General features: G+C 49.6%; 1 protein-coding gene across 1 annotated transcript in view; it reads right to left on the bottom strand.

Annotated features, from left to right (window-relative positions):
- Window positions 1–19,165, bottom strand: part of Ide (Insulin degrading metalloproteinase) — a 123,527-nt gene that overhangs the window by 38,970 nt on the left and 65,392 nt on the right. The window contains exons 20-21 of the mRNA XM_089578182.1: window positions 9,560–9,651; window positions 9,050–9,161 (exon numbers count right to left, since the gene is read on the bottom strand). Coding sequence (XP_089434308.1) covers window positions 9,050–9,161; window positions 9,560–9,651 — 204 coding nt within the window. The remainder of the gene's footprint in view (window positions 1–9,049; window positions 9,162–9,559; window positions 9,652–19,165) is intronic.

Genomic DNA, 19,165 nt, shown 5'->3' on the forward strand with positions numbered 1-19,165 from the left:
CGAATGCCAAGCGTCACATTATAAACGACCAGCATGCTTGACCTCTCTGCCAAAGCCTCTACCCAGTGTCGCCGCGAGAACGACAAGCCATCCGGGACCAAGTAGAAGAAATGCTTCGCGACGACGTCATCCAGCCGTCGAAGAGCCCCTGGGTGACACCAACTGTTCTAGTGAGGAAGATGGCGCACTTGGATTCTGCGTAGATTACCACCAATTGCACAACACAACGAAGAAGGACGTCTACCCCCTCCCCTGCATCGAAGACACACTGGACCGGCTCTGTAACAAGTATTTCTCATCGATGGACCTCAAGAGCGGCTACTGGCAAATTGAGGTTGATGAAAGAGATCGCGAGAAGACCGCATTCATCACTCCGGATGGCCTCTTTCGAGAGGAAGGTGATGCCGTTTGGTCTCTGTTCCGCACCAGCGACATTTCAGCGAGTAATGGATACAGTGCTGGCAGGCCTGAAGTGGCAGATTTGCCTGGTATATTTAGACGATGTCTTCATCTCTAACTTTGAAGAGCACCTAAAAAGGCTCCGAACAATACTAGATGCAATTAAGTCTTCCGGCATAACCTCGAAAGCAGAAAAGTGCCACTTCACCTATGAAGAGCTGCTGTTTCTAGGATACATAGTTAGCAAGGAGGGAGTACACCCAGACCCGCATAAAAGAGCAGCTATCGCACTGTTTCCACCACCGGCTGATAAGAAAACTGTGCGCAGATTCCTCGCACTGTGCACATATTACCGACGATTTGTCAACAACTTCTCGAGCATCGCCGAGCCTCTGACCCAACTGACAAAGGCAGGCGTCATTTAAATGGGAAGCGCCTCAAGCGGAAGCCTTCAAACAACTTCAGTGTCGTTTACAGTCCCCACCGATCCTCGAGCACTTTGATCAAAAACGACGAGACTGAAATTCACACCGACGCAAGCAGCGTTGGTCTAGGCGCCGTGAAATACTGAGGAACTGGAGAAAGTAACCGCATTCCTGGTCATGGCCGAGACTAACTATTTTACAACTGAGAGGAGTGCCTTGCCATCATCTGGGCTATGTTGAAATTCCGCTCTTACCTGTACGGACGACCGTTCAAGGTGGTCAGTGGTCACCACGCACTGTGCTGGCTTGAGAGTTTGAATTATCCCTCCGGCCACCTTGCTTGATGGAGCCTGCGCCTCCAGGAGTTTGACGTTACCGTTGTTCACAAGTCCAGACGCAAACACTCTAACGCCGACTGCCTGTCACGAGCCCCTGTAGATGCACCGCTGCGGGACAACGATGAGGACGCCTTACTGGGACCCATCAGCTCCAGCTCTCTTGCACAGCAGCAATCTCGGACCCAGACTTAAACACGTCATCGAATGCTTGGAATGCAAGGTTTCTTCACCCCCCGCCTCGTTCAGGAGAGGGTTGTCTTCGTTCTGTGTACAGAATGATGTCCTTGTGAAGAACTTTGCAGCGAACAAGACAGCCTACTTCCTTGTTGTGCCTGCTAGTCTGAGCGAAGAAGTTCTTCGGGCTTCACACGATGAGCCAACAGCTGGACATCTCGGGTTTTCTCGCACCCTCCACCGCATTCAAGACAAGTATTAGAGGCCCAAACTGACTGCTGATGTTGCACATTTTTTGAAAGTCTCCTAAGATTGTCAGCGACGGCAGATCCCTACCACCCGACCAGCAGGATTTCTGAACACCATTGAACCCCCCTCAAGGCCCTTTCAGCAGATCAGCATGGACTTGCTTGGGCCTTTCCCGAGGTCAAAGTCTGCAAATAAGTGGATCATCACAGCGACCGACTACTTGCCCGCTATGCCGAGGCCAAAGCCCTACCGAACGGAACAGCAGCAGAAGTCGCCAAATTTTTCATGGAGTGCTATTCTTCTGCAACATGGCACCCCTGATGTGCTCATCATGGACAGAGGAACAGCATTCTCGGTGGAACTGACGCAAGCCATCCTGCGTTACAGCCAAACCAGCGACCGGAGGACAACTGCATACCACCCGCAGACCAACGGACTGACCGAGCGCCTCAACAAAACCATCGCCGATATGCTCGCTATGTATGTCGATGTTGAACACAAGACCTGGGACGTCATCCTGCCTTACATCGTCTTCGCCTACAATACCGCAGTGCAGGAGACCACCCAGACGACGCCTTTCAGGCTCGTCCATGGCAGAGAGGCCACGACCACGCTGGACGCCATGATACCCAACGTTACCGAAGAAGATAACGCCGACGTCGCCGCCTACCTACAACGCGCAGAAGAAGCCTGAAGGCTTGCCCAATTACGGATCAAAGACCAGCAGTGGACCGAAGCCAGACACTACAACCTACGAAGACGCAACGCGAAATACAAGCCAGAAGACAGAATCTGGGTTCGGATGCCCATTCACCGCTTCGGATTGTGTGAGAAGCTTTTGCGCCACTATTTCGGCCCACACAGGGTTCTTTATTGGCTAGGTAAACTGGATTACGAAGTCATCCCTGACGAAATGACTGCATCCCAGCGACGCCGCGTACGGCCAGATGTCCATGTCATCCGTCTAAAGCCCTACTACGCACGCTGTGTTTCCACACTTGGTGTTTATTTTTTCACAATCCATATTATTTGTTTGTAGTTGCCTTGTGTTTTAAAGCATTGGGTCGATGCTTTTTTGAAAGGGGAGTAATGCCGCGAATCCTTGTAGTGCTTGTTCTGGCACACTGCTTTATAGCTTTGTTTGTGATGCAAGACACCAGATTTATCTCAAGTGATCACATCCAGAATGTTCTAGTGACTTTGCACGCTTTATCTTGAAAGTTCGCTATCAGTTTTAAAAACAGCGCAGCATTTTAAAGAGAGCGGCAGGCATTCGGTTTGACGACCACCAAGCACGTGCTGTTCCTATGCCGCCGCCGACTCATTCAGTTCTTTGCGGGCACAAGTCAGCACAAATAAGAGATTTGTTTAAAAGTCATTTTCGCTGTCTTCCTGCTCTCTGGACTGCAGTCTGCAGTCACCACTATGTGACAATATTTGCACACAAAAGAGAAGTGGTGTAAAGCAACGAGCGAGGCTGGACAGAAAGGTGAGAACAAATAAGCAGTGCACCTGCTAGCCATGCACTTAGTCGCTTATGTGCGCCAACACAGACATGCACAGACACGCACCTGTACTGTAATTTCAGCTCTTTCGCGAGAGCACAGCCACGTCCAGCATGGGTACCATACTTACACAATTATAGGTCAACATTGTTTCTTTTATTTGGGGGCTTACAATCAAAACCAAAGCATGCCACCATAAATAAGGGTGAGACAAACGAGACATCAGGGATGCTACAGTGTGGTTGCACTTTTGCCGTGGGGCTCCGTCGCATCCCTCTTGGTGCTGGCCCTGAGCAGGTGCTCTGTTAACGCGCAGAACTGGCACCCCGGGCGGCTGTTGATGAGTGGCCAACTAGCACACTCCGCCCTACCGGCACGTGGCTGCAGATTGCTGCTACTAACAAGCGGCGGCGACGCGATAACGTTCTACTCTTACACAATGCCTGCAAGGTTTTCCTCAATAGTCCTCCAAGGTTTTTTTTTTTTTTACTTTCAACTGCGCACTCGGCGCTAGAGGGAGTGTCGATAGTTGGTGAAAGGGCCGCTGCTACAATCGCGGCGGCACCGCCACTCGGAACGGCAACGGTGTCGGCAGCTGACGGAAGAGCCAACACCGCTCACGTGTAGTTTCTCTTTGGCTCCGACACATCTGACGACTGCCCACCACGCTTTACCAGTTCTCAACATTCTGCTTCGTCAGTCATTATTTGTGGTCCCGGTCTGGTAAGCGTCCGGTGCTTGTTCATGGCTATATTCAAGATGACTGTCATTCTTTACAGTGAAGAAACGAACTGCGCGCCGGGCCACAAGTTCAACGTCTCAGAACGGGCGATACTGGTATGGCGGCTGCAATGAGGCAAAATTTTCAGCTGTTCCAAGTGGTTTCGTGATTTGCGAAGTGCGGGATTTCGCTGCACGGCTAGTGAGAACGATGGCGTGAGTCTGGACGAGTAGTCCAGCGACTAATACATTTTAGTCTTGGAATGTGCCTACGGGCACGCCTATGTGTGGCGGCCTATAGCGTCCGAGGATAAGCGGTGGAGGCCAGATAATGCTAATCGCATTCTGCAATTAAAGGGGAATCTTAAAGGACATTAAAGTTTTTTTTTCCTAATCAGAAATATGGGGGGGGGGGGGGGGGGGGGGGTCGACTTACAATCATGTAAATACGGCATACGGTCGTCTCAATGCTGCTGAGTAATACTACCATGGAGCCGTCTGCTGTGGAGTGCACAAGCACCTTACACGAAGAAAACTCGTGTTGCACAAGTGCAGCAGGCACGAGCTGCACTGTCAAATCAAGTGCCGGAGTGCTGCACCTCCTGGGCTAGTGCCGGAAGTGGAGCCAAATCTAGGAAACCTAAGGCCGTACAAAGGAAATGTACACCACTTCAAACGTTTCTTCCAAATTAACTCCCAGTATTTTAAAGGAGTATGGACACCCAATTTTGGTTGCATGTTTTCATGTTTGCAATGATGCCTAAGATATTATAATGCATGGATCACTGTGCACGGGTGGAAGCAGGCTCCAGCTTTTTGCAGCAGGCACAGGAGCAGCAAAAGCCTTACTTTGGAGCAGCTTTGGAGCAGCAAAAGTCCCATTTTGGAGCACTTTTGGAGCAGACTGGCGACATTTTAATGCGACTGAGAGCAATTTTGTTTGCAACTAGTCCAAAATCTGCATAAATATTGATCGCGGATCCCGCACGCCAGAATTAATTGCAACTGTCCTAAAGATATTTGCTAGAGTTCATAAAAAAATAGACATGTGGCAGCTACTACAAACAGTAGTTGAAGTACATTAGCTATTACCTTCAATGTTTTTTTCTGGTCACGAAACTCCGGCCAACGTTTCAGGGCGCGGCTGTCGGCGAGGGGGCACGAGTCGCTGCGCGAGCCCTGCTCGCAGCGGCTGTTTTCCAGCCAACCGGTTCATATTCTCTTTCGCGGGATCGGTATTTGGGCTTAGGATGGACGCTACTTTACTGGTTACCACCTGAAAGCTTGGCTGCAATATCGAGACACTAAAAACCCTGTGCTACCGACGACGGCCGCTAGTAAACCTTGTTAGCGGCTGTTTTCTGGCAAACAATTAACGCGCTTACTTTCTCTCGTTACTTTTTACAAAAAAGTGGTCCAGCCTTCGCATTAATTTTTACCGCAACTTGCCTACAACATCATTCTGGAAGATCTAGCGTAGGGATCAGTAACATATCTGTATGTGTCTGGGTTGTGCCTGTCTCGGCCGAGTCCTCGCTTTCATCTAAGTGCACAAGGCTGCTTAAGGCTGGCGTTTACCTTGTGAGAAATACTCCAATCTCAACAATGCTGAAAACAAGACGTTATGGCGGCATTTTAAGAACTGGAGTGCGCGCGACAAAAGCTATCACATGACAAATGCACCGGCAGGTTGATGGTGCTATCGCATTTATTTTTTTTTTGACACTTCCAGAGGTGGCAAAGCCAGCTGCTGAAGACTCTTGCTACATAAGGTGCGAGCAGCGAGGGGACGCCGGCCGCGCTGTTGTGAAGATTAACTGTCCAGGACAAGCCAAAGCAATGTCAACTGGGTGCGAGGTGCGAGCACGACGGGTAGTAAGCCCGGTGCCCATTCCCTGGCAGCTCCACGTGTAAGAAGTTCGTAATTCGTTTGTTAAATTAGCTCTGGTAAAGAAAAATATATTTGCACACCGTTTACCCAGCCCACTCGCGCTGGCGGTTGCTTTCCAGGACAAGGTGCCCGAATTCCTAAACAACCGAACTGCTGGCGGTTCGGTTAGCTGCTAGTCAGCCGGGCCCATCGCGAGGACGCTGTTTTAGCGCAGTTTATCTCCACTGGCTCCTGACTCTGCGATTGTATCGTTGTGCGTTTATTGCTTAGAGCTGCACACGCGGCGTCATACCATCCCGCGGGGACAGGGGATGCGTCGACAGCGAGGGGTGCAAGTGGGGGGTCTATGTATGCGCGAAAATGTAGGGCATATATGCGTGTTATCACCTTTATGAAGTTTTTTTAGGACGTGTTTCGCGAAATCTCCGCATATCTTTTTGGAGCATTAAATTACCGAAAAAAGTGCAAATTACGCGAGTGAACCTGGCATCTCGTCCGCACAATAATTATAGCTTGCTATGTGAGGTAAGTTCACAATTCCAGCCACGCTCAAGTTATATTACCAGATAATAGTTAACAGCACTTTTACTCATGCTTGTACAAGCCTTTCGTGACAGCCGCGCTGACCATCAGGAGCGAACCCAACTGTCGATGTGAATGCGGCTGCGTCCGTTTCGTCGCGAGCGCCCAGTGTTGCCCAGCCGACAATAACACTAGGCTAAATTTGGTTCTGTATACTTGCAATGGGCGGCGTAAATTTCCGTTTAGGCACAGCTTGGCGCAGGAGATAAAATTGGCACAGCATGGCGCAATTGGCGCAGCAATTCAACCCCTTGGCGCAGCAATTCAACCCCTGCTATGTGGTATTTGCCTATGATTGCTAAATAATTAAAGGGTCAGTCTACTCACCGAGATGAGTGTATAAATAATGGCATATTCTGGTAGTTGGCAGCCTATAACATTATTAACGAGGGAACTGCTCCCGGTTTAGGCAGGAATTTATATTTTATTTCAGCATTAAAAGTCGCGTAAAAATGCATGGTGGCGACCCCAAACGTTCATTTTGTTGCTCCAGGTGGTAGTCTTTTTTTGTAGAAGCATAAGTGAATATACTATGTACCGTTTGTATGCCCAAATGTCAGAGAAATGTACGTTTTGTTCTAGTAAACTGTAGAAGGCGTACCACTCGCTTTTTCTGTAAATCACCTGGATATTTATAGTTAAATGTACGCTGAATGCAGGCACATTCCCACTTTTAGTTTAGCGTATGCTAGCAAAGACGCAAAAATAAACTCAGCCTATAGTGGCGCCATCTGGTTGTCAGGACTGGAACCATTGCTGTAAACAAACCGACTCTCCACTTACGCCTAGAAGCGGCAGAATCGTCACTCTAATTATTAAAATAAAGCAAATTTATCACTTATACGTTATCTTATAGGCGAGATGAGACGAAGCGAAAGACTGGCGCCCCATTTATGGCCAGTGAACGCAGTGAAAAAGGCAGCAACAATGAGACTTCAGTCCGAAGCGAGAGGTCCGGCTTCGACGGGTGCCGCCATGTTTTTCGCCGCGCGGCGGAAATCCAGATGGTTGCCAGATGAGACTACCATCTCATACAGATGTGTTCCCACATCAATAAATTCTATTTTAAAATGTTCTACCGCACTTCTTGGCACCACACCTGGCTAAACGGTAATTTGAGTAAAGAGCTATCGGTTGCTGCAAAGAAAATGTGGCCGATAAAATTCAGTAGACTCACCCTTTAATAATGAGAAATTTCTCTCATGCTGCTGCAGTTTGTTTCAACAGTATTGTGTTGTCAAACATCAGTATAGGTGATGCGAGTTAGTATAGGTCATGTGAGACATGAAATAAACTGCGACATAATCACTACTTCATCATCCGCTCTAATTCCAGCTGCTGAAGCAGCGATTATATCACAGTTTTCTCATGCCTCGCATAACCTATATGAACCTTTGACATCACAGCCATCGTTCAACTCAAACAGCATGAAAGAGAAATTCAATCAAATTATTTAGTGGTCATAGGCAATGTGTGCTAATATCTTACACATCATTACAAGGAAGACGACACACAAACAAAAATTAGGAGTCTGTAATCCTCTAAACTGTACATCACAATCTGCATTTGTAGCATTTCTGTACCCAGTCCAAGTCTGGACATGCCACGACATGTGTCTACTCCAACCACAAAAATATCCTTTCAATACAGCAGCTGCAAATGAAAACTCCAACAGCAGGGTGCACTTAGCACGGTGACATTAGGCAGTGTTTCTGGAGGGTTTCATTAGTGGTTTCATTTCAAGAGGGTTTCAAAGTGGGTTCATTATGCGGGTAAATACCGTATAAATGCGAGTAAGGGCCGCACTTGTGTACGAGCTGCACCTTGTTTTCCCGAAGAAAATACATATAAAAAAAAAATCTGTGTGAAGGCCGCACCCAAACTTTCCACAACCCGCGTGGGAATAGCCCTTGAAACGCATGCGCTATGGCCTCCGTGATCAGCTTCAGCTGCGAGCAACGGTGCGCTCGATCGTGGAGGCCGCACATGCGCACAGGAGATCCCAGGCGCCATCCACGAATGGTGCCTGAGGCCGCGGTTCATTATCATCACCAACTTTTTCCTCCGCCGCGAGCTCCTGCTAATCATATCCGTATCAATATCACCAGCTCCAGTTTTTTGTGGCTGTCAAAGGCACAGGAGTTGTAGTAACGTGTTAGTTAATTGTAGTTGTGGCTTTGATGTGCTGCTGCCAAGTGTTGCAGTTTTACCATGATGGGCAAGCACCTTAATAGCTACACAGCTGGGAGTTTGCTCTTGGCCACGGCAATCGTGCGGTGGGCAGGAAATTCGATGTGGACAAGCTGCAAGGCAAGCCGTGCAAGCTTCCCGAACTGGAAGAAGAGCTGCTCTGCTATGTGATGGAAGTGCGAACAACAGCTGACAGCGAACATGCTGCGCGACTTCTTGTGGGATGAGCATGCACCGCAGAGCACAGCACCAGCTCGGAGTCTGAAGACTCCGAAGAGTGATGATTAACGTAGAATAAATGCCGCTCATTCCCTGATTATGTGTTTTTACTTACTTTTTTTTTTGTGTGCACATCGCGTGTACGGGCCGCACCCTGAAAATTGGCACTCGAATTTGGAAAAAAAAAGTGCGGCCCTTACATGCATTTATACGGTATGTCAACTCCTTTTATTGAGTAACAAAAGCTAGGATATGGCCAAAAGGGTCTGAAAATGGTTAATTCAACAACATGGTATGGTGCAGCTAGCTGTTGGTTTCCCAGTTTGCTGTTGAGTGTACTATTATGCAGGAACGCACTCTCGAGCAGCTGGTGCTCCCTGTGTCCCACCAGCTCACTGGGCAGCAGAGGCTTGGTGCCCACTGAGGCCTGCAGACTGCCCTCCACAATGCTGACCAGATCCAAGGCACGCTGCGCACAAACAGGGGGACGTTACTCAAAAACCAGGTTCTACTGCAGCTTTGGATCTCATACCACAAAATGCGCAAAGAAAATGTGTTGGACGAGTGGTTGCATCAAATTTGTAAACTACTCACAAACTCTTGGATACTACTGGGCTGTCAATGGTGTGTAATTAGGGCAAATTTGGCAACACCTCTCGATGCTTACTGCCTTCTGAAACGTTCGCTGTACTTTAAGTAGTACCTAATAAAAATTTGACACTGGCATGAACAAACACAAAAATAAAGAACGATGGCACCCGAAAAACGATAAGAACGATAAGGATATAAGAAGAAAAAAATAGGAGTGCACGAAGCACTGTATTTAGTCCAATGACAAAAATCACTTAAGAGTGTAGCAAAACGTACCTGACGAGTAAGGTTTCCATGCATAAGGCACTCAATATGCATTCTTGACAGCAACTTTGGAATCATTTCTTGGACTCTCTCTTTAGTAAGCTCTGAAAAGACAGCAAGAATGGGAGCTAATCATCACAAAAAGAAAGCAAAGAAACTCCAGCCATTACAACAGTGCAAATGACTTTTTATTCAGTTGCAAGGAATTCAATTGTTTTTGTGTCCACACTACCAACATGCTATGTCATAGGTCACTGTTGCAAACATGGCAGATGCCGTCCTTTTCAGGAAGTCCTTGGTATACTGTCTTTGTTTTGACCTCATTCGAACTAACCACCTCAGTGTTCCCATTGCACTGATTGCGCATGATGCCACTTTTGTGGTCAGCTCAACCCCTGTGTAATGGGGAAGCTCCTTTTTATCTTTATTTGGACACAGCTTACGCTGACTAGCCTCCAAGTGGCACTGCCACATCTTCCTGACATGGACCTTTGCTCGGATGCGCTGCCTACTGGCTGTGCCTCCCTTCCAGCCCATTTTGACCCCTTCGAAACCAGCCCTGCCTGCCTTCTTTCGCGGATTTGGCATGAACACTTTGCGAATTTAGGTTCTTTTGCAGCATCTTCACGGGCCGCTAACTACTGAACAGTCTCACAAATCGCATCACTGTCTGATTTTACACAGCCATTCATCCTTTGCTCATAGCAATGCAGTTACCTCAGCCCTCATTCCGCTAGCCTTGATGAAGCTCCTTCTCTTGCATATGCGTTCATCCCCGGCTGCGTATGAACACTTCCAGCGCCTGCCTCTACTATTTTTGACACGACTGTCCGGTCGACATCACATGTCTTAGACCCTGCGTCCCTTTCATCTACCTTGTGCACCCTTAAAAAACAGCACGAAGGACAGGGCAGGAAAGAGACAACAGAATGAGCACTGACTATCAACTGAAATTTTAATTCAGAAAGCAGGAATATATAGGCTTTGAAGGCTTGAGAACAAACATAAAAAGACCATTGTAACAAAGGCGAACGGGAAGCCATGTGCTCCGCTCGGCTGCTAACAACGGGCAGAAAAAACCAGAACACACAAAAGCAGAAACAAAAGGGCAAAAAAAAAAAATGGTTTGTAAACAGCAACAGCAAAAGGGTTAACGTACGGCTAAACGCGCTTCAAGGAACTGCGCCAGTTGTGAAGATTGTTTTCCACTGCTTAACCAAACACGTAACTTAAGATATCACGGCCAAAGCGCAAGCGAAACCTGGGAAGCCTTCATCATTCACATGAAGAATCAAGCCTGTGTTGGCACACCATCCCTCACTTTGTTCCCAAAGGAAATCACATTGCTTAAAGGGGTTGTGAAAAGAAAATGAAGCTGTCCGGTTTTAATTTTTACTGCTTCCATAAACATGCTGATTCCGAAATATTTCGGTGCAATATTGAGTCTGCATTTAATAAAGCCCATTTGAAATCGTTGCCTTTTTGCTCTCATGAAACGACCATGCGACGCCATCAGCCAGCACACACAACTACGTCATCTTAAGACTTTTAGAAACGTAGACATATCTTTAACTTTCGTTTGCACTAAAATAATAGCTGTACGCAAAAGTTAGAAATGAAAATAAAGTTTTTCAATTATTTGTGCACATAATTGCTCTCCGTTAAGCTGCAGCACGTGGTCATAGATCAATCACTGACTTGGGACCAGTTTCTGTTTCGGTTCTGCTTCTCCATCCTCCTTGACTTCAGTATCAGCAGTTCTTTACTTACACGAACCTATCTAGGTGGTATTTCATGAACTGACAGCGGTGGTTTGAGTCAGGGAATCGCAAGGGCAGCCCATCTCGAAGACTCCGTTTACACGAAGTCGATACAAACGAGTCAGCTATCGTGGTGGGCTCCTCGCTTCTGTTCTTCCCTGCAGAAAAATGCTTTCCCCAAGCGTGACAGAGGATTAGGCATAATTTGTGGAGGGGGCTGCACGCTAGCCTTTTTGTTGTCGTTCTTCTTACCCCACGCCGTTGTTAGCAGCCAAGCAGAGCATGTGCCTCCTTCCCTTTAGTCTTCGTACATAGTTGCACCTGTCCTTTTATATTCGTTCTCAAAGCCTTCTGAAATAAAGCGTTAGTTGATAGTCAGCCTGACGAGTCCTACCATACTCCGCCTCTACCAAAGACTGGCTTCCTGGCCACTGGCGCATCTCGCCTTCGTTATCTCTATCAATAGCCACAACTTTTCAATTTCTCTTTGGTGCTCTCTCTTTTCCTCTGCATATGAGACACTCTCTTTATTCAGCTTCTTCTTCCTTCCTGGGCCTTTCCTGGATTAGGTCCCAACATTCCGAAAGCTCATCCGCACAGCAATGTGGCTTACTGTGAATGTCTGGCAGAACCTCATGGAAAGTCAGCACTCATCGATGTCGGTACCAGCAAAGAACAATTTTGCCGCTGCCAACCAGTTGATATAGTTCTCAAAGGACGCTGATGTCAGCACCCATGCTCTGCAAGGAAGAGACACTCCGAGGCCTTCTTGAAGAACTAGGAAACGTTTGCATTTACATCATGAACAAGTGGTTATATATACAAGAGAGCACAGAGATACGTCTTAACACAATAGAAAGACCACATCAAGAAAGGGACCACATGGGTTCAGACCACCCTCCTGCAGGCCTTATAAACCAAAGGCACTCCCCAGTGTATCTAGGAGTCCCTAGGACAAAGCTTGTGCACAAAAAAAGGCGGCGAGCTTGCGAGTGAAGAGGATGAACCTTGGAACCCATTACCTCCGCAAACTGCCAGTTCCTGCCAATGCGACGCTACCGTGAGAACGGCTCCATCGGTGGATAGCGTCCCAGTCATAACACTGTCAACAATGCACTCAATTTCTTGTCCCACCACAAGGTCTTGATCTGAGCATCTCAGCTCTAAGTAGGTCTTTGTGATCCTTCAGCAGCGCTGGCATTGCGAAGCTTGAAAGGAGGTCTCCCAAAAAGCAGAGATTGCAGCACGTGTGTTTGAGAAGCTTCTGCTTGCAGGTTTCCAAAAAAAATACAGCATGCTTTGTTGAGACCCGAGCTCAAGAACACAAACAGCCGTTCCTCACGTGCTATGCATGGTCACCCCCTTATCTTCCACATCAGTGCCCTTAGCTTTTTCCACTGCCACTGTACAACCGAAATTGCAGACTTGCGGCTTCCTTCTTCACCTTATGAGGCAGCCTTCCAAGGCCAACAAGTAGGCGTGTGCTTCTTGAAACTGTCTGAGGTGGATTTTTATTTTGGCACTCCTTTCCAAACAAAAGTATCCATGAGGACTCAGTCCACCTTCGATGGGAGACAAGACGCTGCTTTTCCAGCCGCAATGTTGATCATGCACAACCATCACCTTGATACACAATGTTGGCATGAGTTTTATCGGCCTCAGTCAGTGCTGCCGCTAAGCCATTTTTCTTTCCTAGCATCACACTGGCAATGTCGGAACCAAAAGCTATGCAATTAGACAACGGTATGTTCAATAAAGTGAAGGTATCTGTCATGTTGCACCCAGCTGAATGGCTGTGCTCAAAGCAAGCAGTTTGCTCTTGACAATTATTCGACAAAATAGGTAACCACGCTCGGGTACAGCTATGCATGGCAATCGTTACTGCCCTCCATGCAAACACTCCTTTTCAGGGCACTCACCGTGCTCTCGTGTGCGTGGCGCACCATCTCATCACAATGCATGACTTCAGGAACATTTTGCACAGCAGAGGTCCCATATGTTCGGAGGTGCTCAGTGGGATGTTGTGTTCCAGCAAAAAACTCGGGAACAAGCATTCCACATGGATGACATCGCTGTCGTCTTGTCTACCAAAAAATTGTTGCAGACGATGTTGGTTCCCTTGGCACTGAATGTTGCTGGTATGCTTCTTCAACGAAACGTGCATAGCCATGTTGGTTCTGCCCCCTTGCGAGATGCTGATATCGCAATTATAAGCAGAGCACAGCGCATGATGCTCACCTTTCTGCGATGTCACAATACAGCCAAATTATGCAGTATACTGCCTTAAGAAGATTTAAAGATATTTCTTGCGCTCTTTATTCAATGCCATGACTAAGTTAAAGAGGCACTAGACCCCGCACCGCAGCCTGAAGTTAACAAAAGCACAGAAGAAAACTCAGATGGGCATGTTGTCACGACTCGATCAAACCCTAAGGAGGGCTTAAAGATGAAAACGGTTTACAGTTCAACCAGAAAGAGTCCGGCATTTTCAGCTTCTATGCGGCATTTGCCTCCCTCCTCAGGAAGCATCGTCCCTATGGTAACAAAAGGAAGTAGGAGGTCAAGAAGTGGTATGGTTTCAGACGTACAACAGGCGTCACTTGGATGTTGATAACCCGTCTGACACCACCTCATATGTTACGTCGGTTAAACGACATAGGGCTCGAAGTGTCGCCGTAATAGTTTTTCGGAGAGCCCACGGCGGCGAATAGGCATCCAGACCCACACTTTGTCGCCAGGTTCATACATTACATGTCTGTGGTGAAGACTGTAGAGTCGTGCGTCATACTCCTGCTGAGTTCTGATGTGCACACGCACTAGCTGGCGAGCTTCCTCGGCACGCTGTGCGAATTCCTCAGCGTCCTGATCAACATTATCGCCATCGGCATTCGGGAGCAACATGGCATCCAGAATTGGTTGCTGGTCAGCCATGAAGGATGCTGAAATGCGTCATGCGAGTGGTGTCTTGTCATGTCGTATTGTAGGCGAATGCGACGTAGGGAAGAATTTCATCCCAATTCTTGTAGTCCACGTCGACATACAGTACGGTCCACTGTTAAAGGGAACATGCGATCGCGTGGTCTCCGCGCTTCGCGGAGCGCTGCCGCGAAGAACTTGTGGGAATCGACGACACAAGACGCATGCGCAGTAAGCATGACGGCTGGTCATTCCGCGAATGCGCCTGATGCCGCCTATTCTCGCCGCATCTAGGCGGCAGGGCTTCGTGAAGCCCGGAGGCCACCCGATCGCATGTTCCCTTTGACAATGGACCGCACTGTACATACAAAGCATGTCTGTGATGGTCTTATTGAGGCATTCCGTCAATCCACTGGTTTGAGGGTGATAGGCCGTCGTTTTATGATGACTAGTACAGCTGAGGAGGAGAACGGTTTCCAAAGGATCGGCCGTAAATGCAGTTCCTCTGTCAGTTATAATGAGTGCCGGAGCACCATGCCTGAGGACAATGTTCTCAACGAAGAACCGAGCTGCTCCGGCGGTGGTACCCCTGGGCAGAGCCTTTGTCTCCGTGTAGAGAGTTAGATAATTGGTGGCGAAAATTATCCACTTATTCCCGGCAGTAGACGTCTGAAATGGTCCCAGGAGGTCCATGCCAATTTGCTTGAAAGGTGTCTTTGGCACTTGAAGAGGGTGGAGTAGGCAGGCTGGTTTGTCAGGGAGTGATTTATGGCATTGGCAGTCTACGCACGTTTGTACATAGTGCTTCACTGTTGCCGGCAGTTTCGGCCAGTAGTCAAGCCAACGTGCGGGTGTAGCCTAGGTGGCCAGCGGTTGGCTTGTCGTGGCACGCTTGCAAGACTTCAGTGCGGAGAGCTGTTGGGACGATGAGTAGATGACTGTCAAATGCCGCATAGAAGAAAACACCAAAGATGATGACTGGGTCTACGAGCTCGAGGCTGGAAGAGAAAGAAGCTGAAAATGCAGGACTCTTTATCTTTAAGCCCTCCTAGGGGCTCTATCGAGTCGTGACACTGGTGGAGCGTGTGGGGTATGCATAGGACTCCTGCCGGGCGACTCTTCAAAGTTCGCCAGGTCTCCCAAGCCATGGCACATTCCACCCCTACACCGGTGACTCTTCACAACACCAAGGGGCCAGAGTGCTTCCGCGGGAACGCGTTTGAAGATGTGGAAGACTGGCTCGACCAGTTTGAACGAGTGGCCAAGTTCAACCAGTCGAGCGCGGACCAGAAGCTTTGCAATGTTTATTTTGCCCTTGAGGATATTGTCACCGACAAACAGGTGAAGAAATAGCCCAGGTTCTAATTAGACGAGGTGGGCGTGCCAGCCAGCAGGCAGCTCGAGCGAGGAAGAAGACGATCTTCGAGCACCTCGAGTGCCCAAGGCTTGGCAAGTCCCTGCTTAAACAGTTCGGACGCGGTACGGCGCCACTGATTAGTCGGACGGTGGCATTGCTCCCCCTCACTGAAGGGCACCGGCTCGGTGCCGCAGCAATGGGAAGCACGAAGAGAAGGGACGCTGCATGTGTCCGGCGGCAGGTGTAGACATGCCTGAAGCGCTAGCGGGCGTGGTATGGCTTCATCTGTGCGACATGGACAACTTCGGAGGTCGGCCGTCTGGAGGAGCGAACTGTTCCTTGGGGAAGGACTTCATAGTTCACCTCACTTACTTGGCGGAGTACCTCGTAGGGGCCGAAATATCGGCGCAGAAGCTTTTCGGAGCGTCCACGCATGCGGATTGGGCTCCAACCCCAGACTTGTTCGCCGGGCTGGTAACTAACAGCTCTGTGGCGGAGGTTATAGCGGCGAGCGTCGTGGGTTTGCTGGTGCCGGATGCGCTGGCGAGCGAGTTGGCGGGCGGCCTCGGCGTGACGAACGAAGTGGTCAGCACCCACAACAGTTGAGGGAGTACTGCTCGGAAGCAACATTGCGTCCAGCATGGTGGTGGCTTCGCGACCATGCACTAAACGAAATGGAGTGAAACACGTCGTTTCTTGTAGTGCAGTGTTATAGGCGAAAATGACGTAAGGGAGTATGGCATCCCAGTTCCGGTGGTCTGCGTCAACATACATGGAGATCATGTCGGCGATCGTCTTGTTGAGCCGTTCAGTGAGTCCGTTCGTTTGAGGGTGGTAAGCGGTTGTTTTTCGGTGACTCGTGCCGCTAAGACGCATAACCTCCTGTGTGAGGGCCGAGGTGAACGCCGTTCCCGTCAGTTATAACGACGAGGGGGGCACCATGACGAAGCGCAATGTTTTGAACGAAAAAGTTCGCAATTTCGTCAGCGGTACCACGGGGAAGAGCTTTAGTTTCACAGTACCGGCTGAGGTAGTCGGTGGCCACCACAATGTAGCGGTTACCCAGCGAGGACTGCGGAAAGGGGCCGAGTAAGTCCATGCCGACTTGGTGGAAGGGGACTTGTGGCGGATCAATGGGCTGTAGTAGTCCGGCTGGCTTAGTCGGTGGCGTCTTGCGACGTTGGCACTCGCGGCAAGTTCGGACATAACGCTGTACAACTGCCGCAACCCTGGGCCAGTAGTACTTTTGGCGTATCCGCGCCAAAGTGCGAGAAAAACCCAGGTGACCAGAAGATGGGTCATCATGGCACGCCTGCAGGACTTCTTCGCGCAAAGCCGCAGGTACGACGAGCAGATAGACAGCTTCCGTCGGGCGGTAGTTTTTCTTATACAGAACGCCATCGCGCAAACAGAATGACGACAGACCACGTGAGAAGAGTCGCGGGGGCGACTCTGCGCTTCCTTCAAGATACTCAATGAGAGGCCGGAGTTCACTGTCGTCTCTTTGGTGGTGAGTGAGGATGGACGTGGAGATGGCGCCGAGAAACACAGAATCGTCGTCGGGATCAGCTCGGTTGTCCTCGACAGGGGCACGAGACAGACAGTCGGCATCACTGTGCTTCCTACCGGACTTACAAACGATGGTGACATCGAACTCTTGAAGACGAAGGCTCCAGCGTGCAAGCTGCCCCGAGGGATCTTTCAGGTTCGCTAGCCAACACAGCGAATGGTGATCACTGACAACTCGAAACGGGCGGCCGTATAAATATGGGCGAAATTTGGTCACTGCCCACACAATTGCCAGGCATTCTTTTTCAGTAGTGGAATAGTTCGCCTCCGAGCGTGACAAGGTGCGGCTTGCGTATGCAATTACGCGTTCGAGACCATCCTGCCACTGCACAAGGACCGCACCGAGGCCGATGTTGCTGGCGTCTGTGTGCAGTTCAGTGTCGGCTGACTCGTCGAAGTGGCCAAGGATGGGCGTACTTTGCAGACGAGTGCGGAGGTCTTCGAAGGCCTGTTGTTGCTCCTGGCCCCAGAAGAACGGTTCGGCATCTTTCGTGAGGCGGATGAGGGGCTCAGCAGTCTGGGAGAAGTTCCGCACAAAACGCCGATAATAGGCGCAGAGGCCCAGAAAGCGGCGCACACTTCGCTTATCGGTTGGCATGGGAAAAGCAGTGACGGCGGCTGTCTTATCAGGATCAGGGCTTACTCCCTTAGCGCTCACGATGTGGCCCAGAAACTTCAACTCCTGGAAAGCGAAGTGACACTTTTCGGGCTTGAGGGAAAGACCGGCCGAACGAATTGCGGCGAACACGGCGCGCAGGCACCTCAGGTGCTCCTCGAACGTAGCGGAGAAGATGACAACGTCATCCAGGTAGACGAGGCAGGACTGCCATTTTAGGTCGGCAAGCACGGTGTCCATCATTCTCTCGAAGGTGGCAGGAGCCGAGCACAGTCCGAAAGGGAGCACCCGGAATTCGTACAGACCATCCGGTGTAATAAAGGCGGCCTTTTCCCGATCGCGCTCGTCCACCTCGATCTGCCAATACCCACTACGTAAATCTAGTGACGAGAAATACGTGGCGTGGCGTAGCCTGTCTAGGGAGTCATCAATCCGCGGCAGAGGATAAACGTCCTTTTTGGTGACTTTGTTTAGACGCCTGTAATCAACACAGAACCGTAGGGTTCCATCCTTCTCCACAAGAACAACAGGTGATGCCCACGGGCTCGTCGACGGCTGTATCACGTCGTCCTGGAGCATTTCTTGAACTTGTCGGCGAATAGCGTCACGTTCCTTCGAAGAGACCCGATAAGGTGGCTGGTATAACGGTCGCTGGTTTGCGTCAACAATAATGCGATGCTTTGTAAGCGGAGTCTGCCTAACCTTAGAGGTCGAGGCAAAACAGTCGCGGAAAGAGTCGATAATGCTCTCCAGGCAGCGTTTCTGATGAGACGGGAGGTTTGGGTTGACGTCGGTCTTTATGGGAGTGGTCGGTGCCTCCACTGATGCCGGGATTTCGGACAACGCGTGCTGTCCTGCGAATTCACAAAGTTCTTTGAAATACGCAATAGCTGTTTTGCCAGGCAAACACTGAGGTTCAGAACCAAAATTGGTCACCAGAAGTTCGGTTTGCCCACTGTTCAATTCAATAATTCCGCGAGCAACACAGACTTGCCGACCAAGGAGCAGCGAGATGTTGGTTTCAGCGATGCCACGAGTGCTGGGGCTGTTATCGCACTCTACGGTAACAAACATGCTGGCTCTTGACGGGATTAGTACCTGGTCATCACAGACGCATAGCTTAGCCCTGCGTGGCTCGGTATCGTCGTCGACAGGGCCTTGGGTGGAAAACGACACGATGAGCTCCTGTAGATTGATAACGGCACCGTACTCTTGAAGAAAATCCAAACCGAGTATGAGGTCCTTGGAGCACTCGGGTAACACAGCAAAGCAACCAGGGAAAGTAACTCCGCGGATCTGGATTCGCGAAGTGCAGACACCAATCGGAGTTACGACGTGGCCACCAGCTGTCCGGATCTGCGGCCCAGACCAAGGGGTCAGTACCTTCCTCAGGGCCGTGG

Source organism: Amblyomma mixtum, chromosome 3 (assembly GCF_055824585.1).
Source record: "Amblyomma mixtum isolate Tamu chromosome 3, ASM5582458v1, whole genome shotgun sequence".
NCBI classification, from domain to species: Eukaryota; Metazoa; Arthropoda; class Arachnida; order Ixodida; family Ixodidae; genus Amblyomma; species Amblyomma mixtum.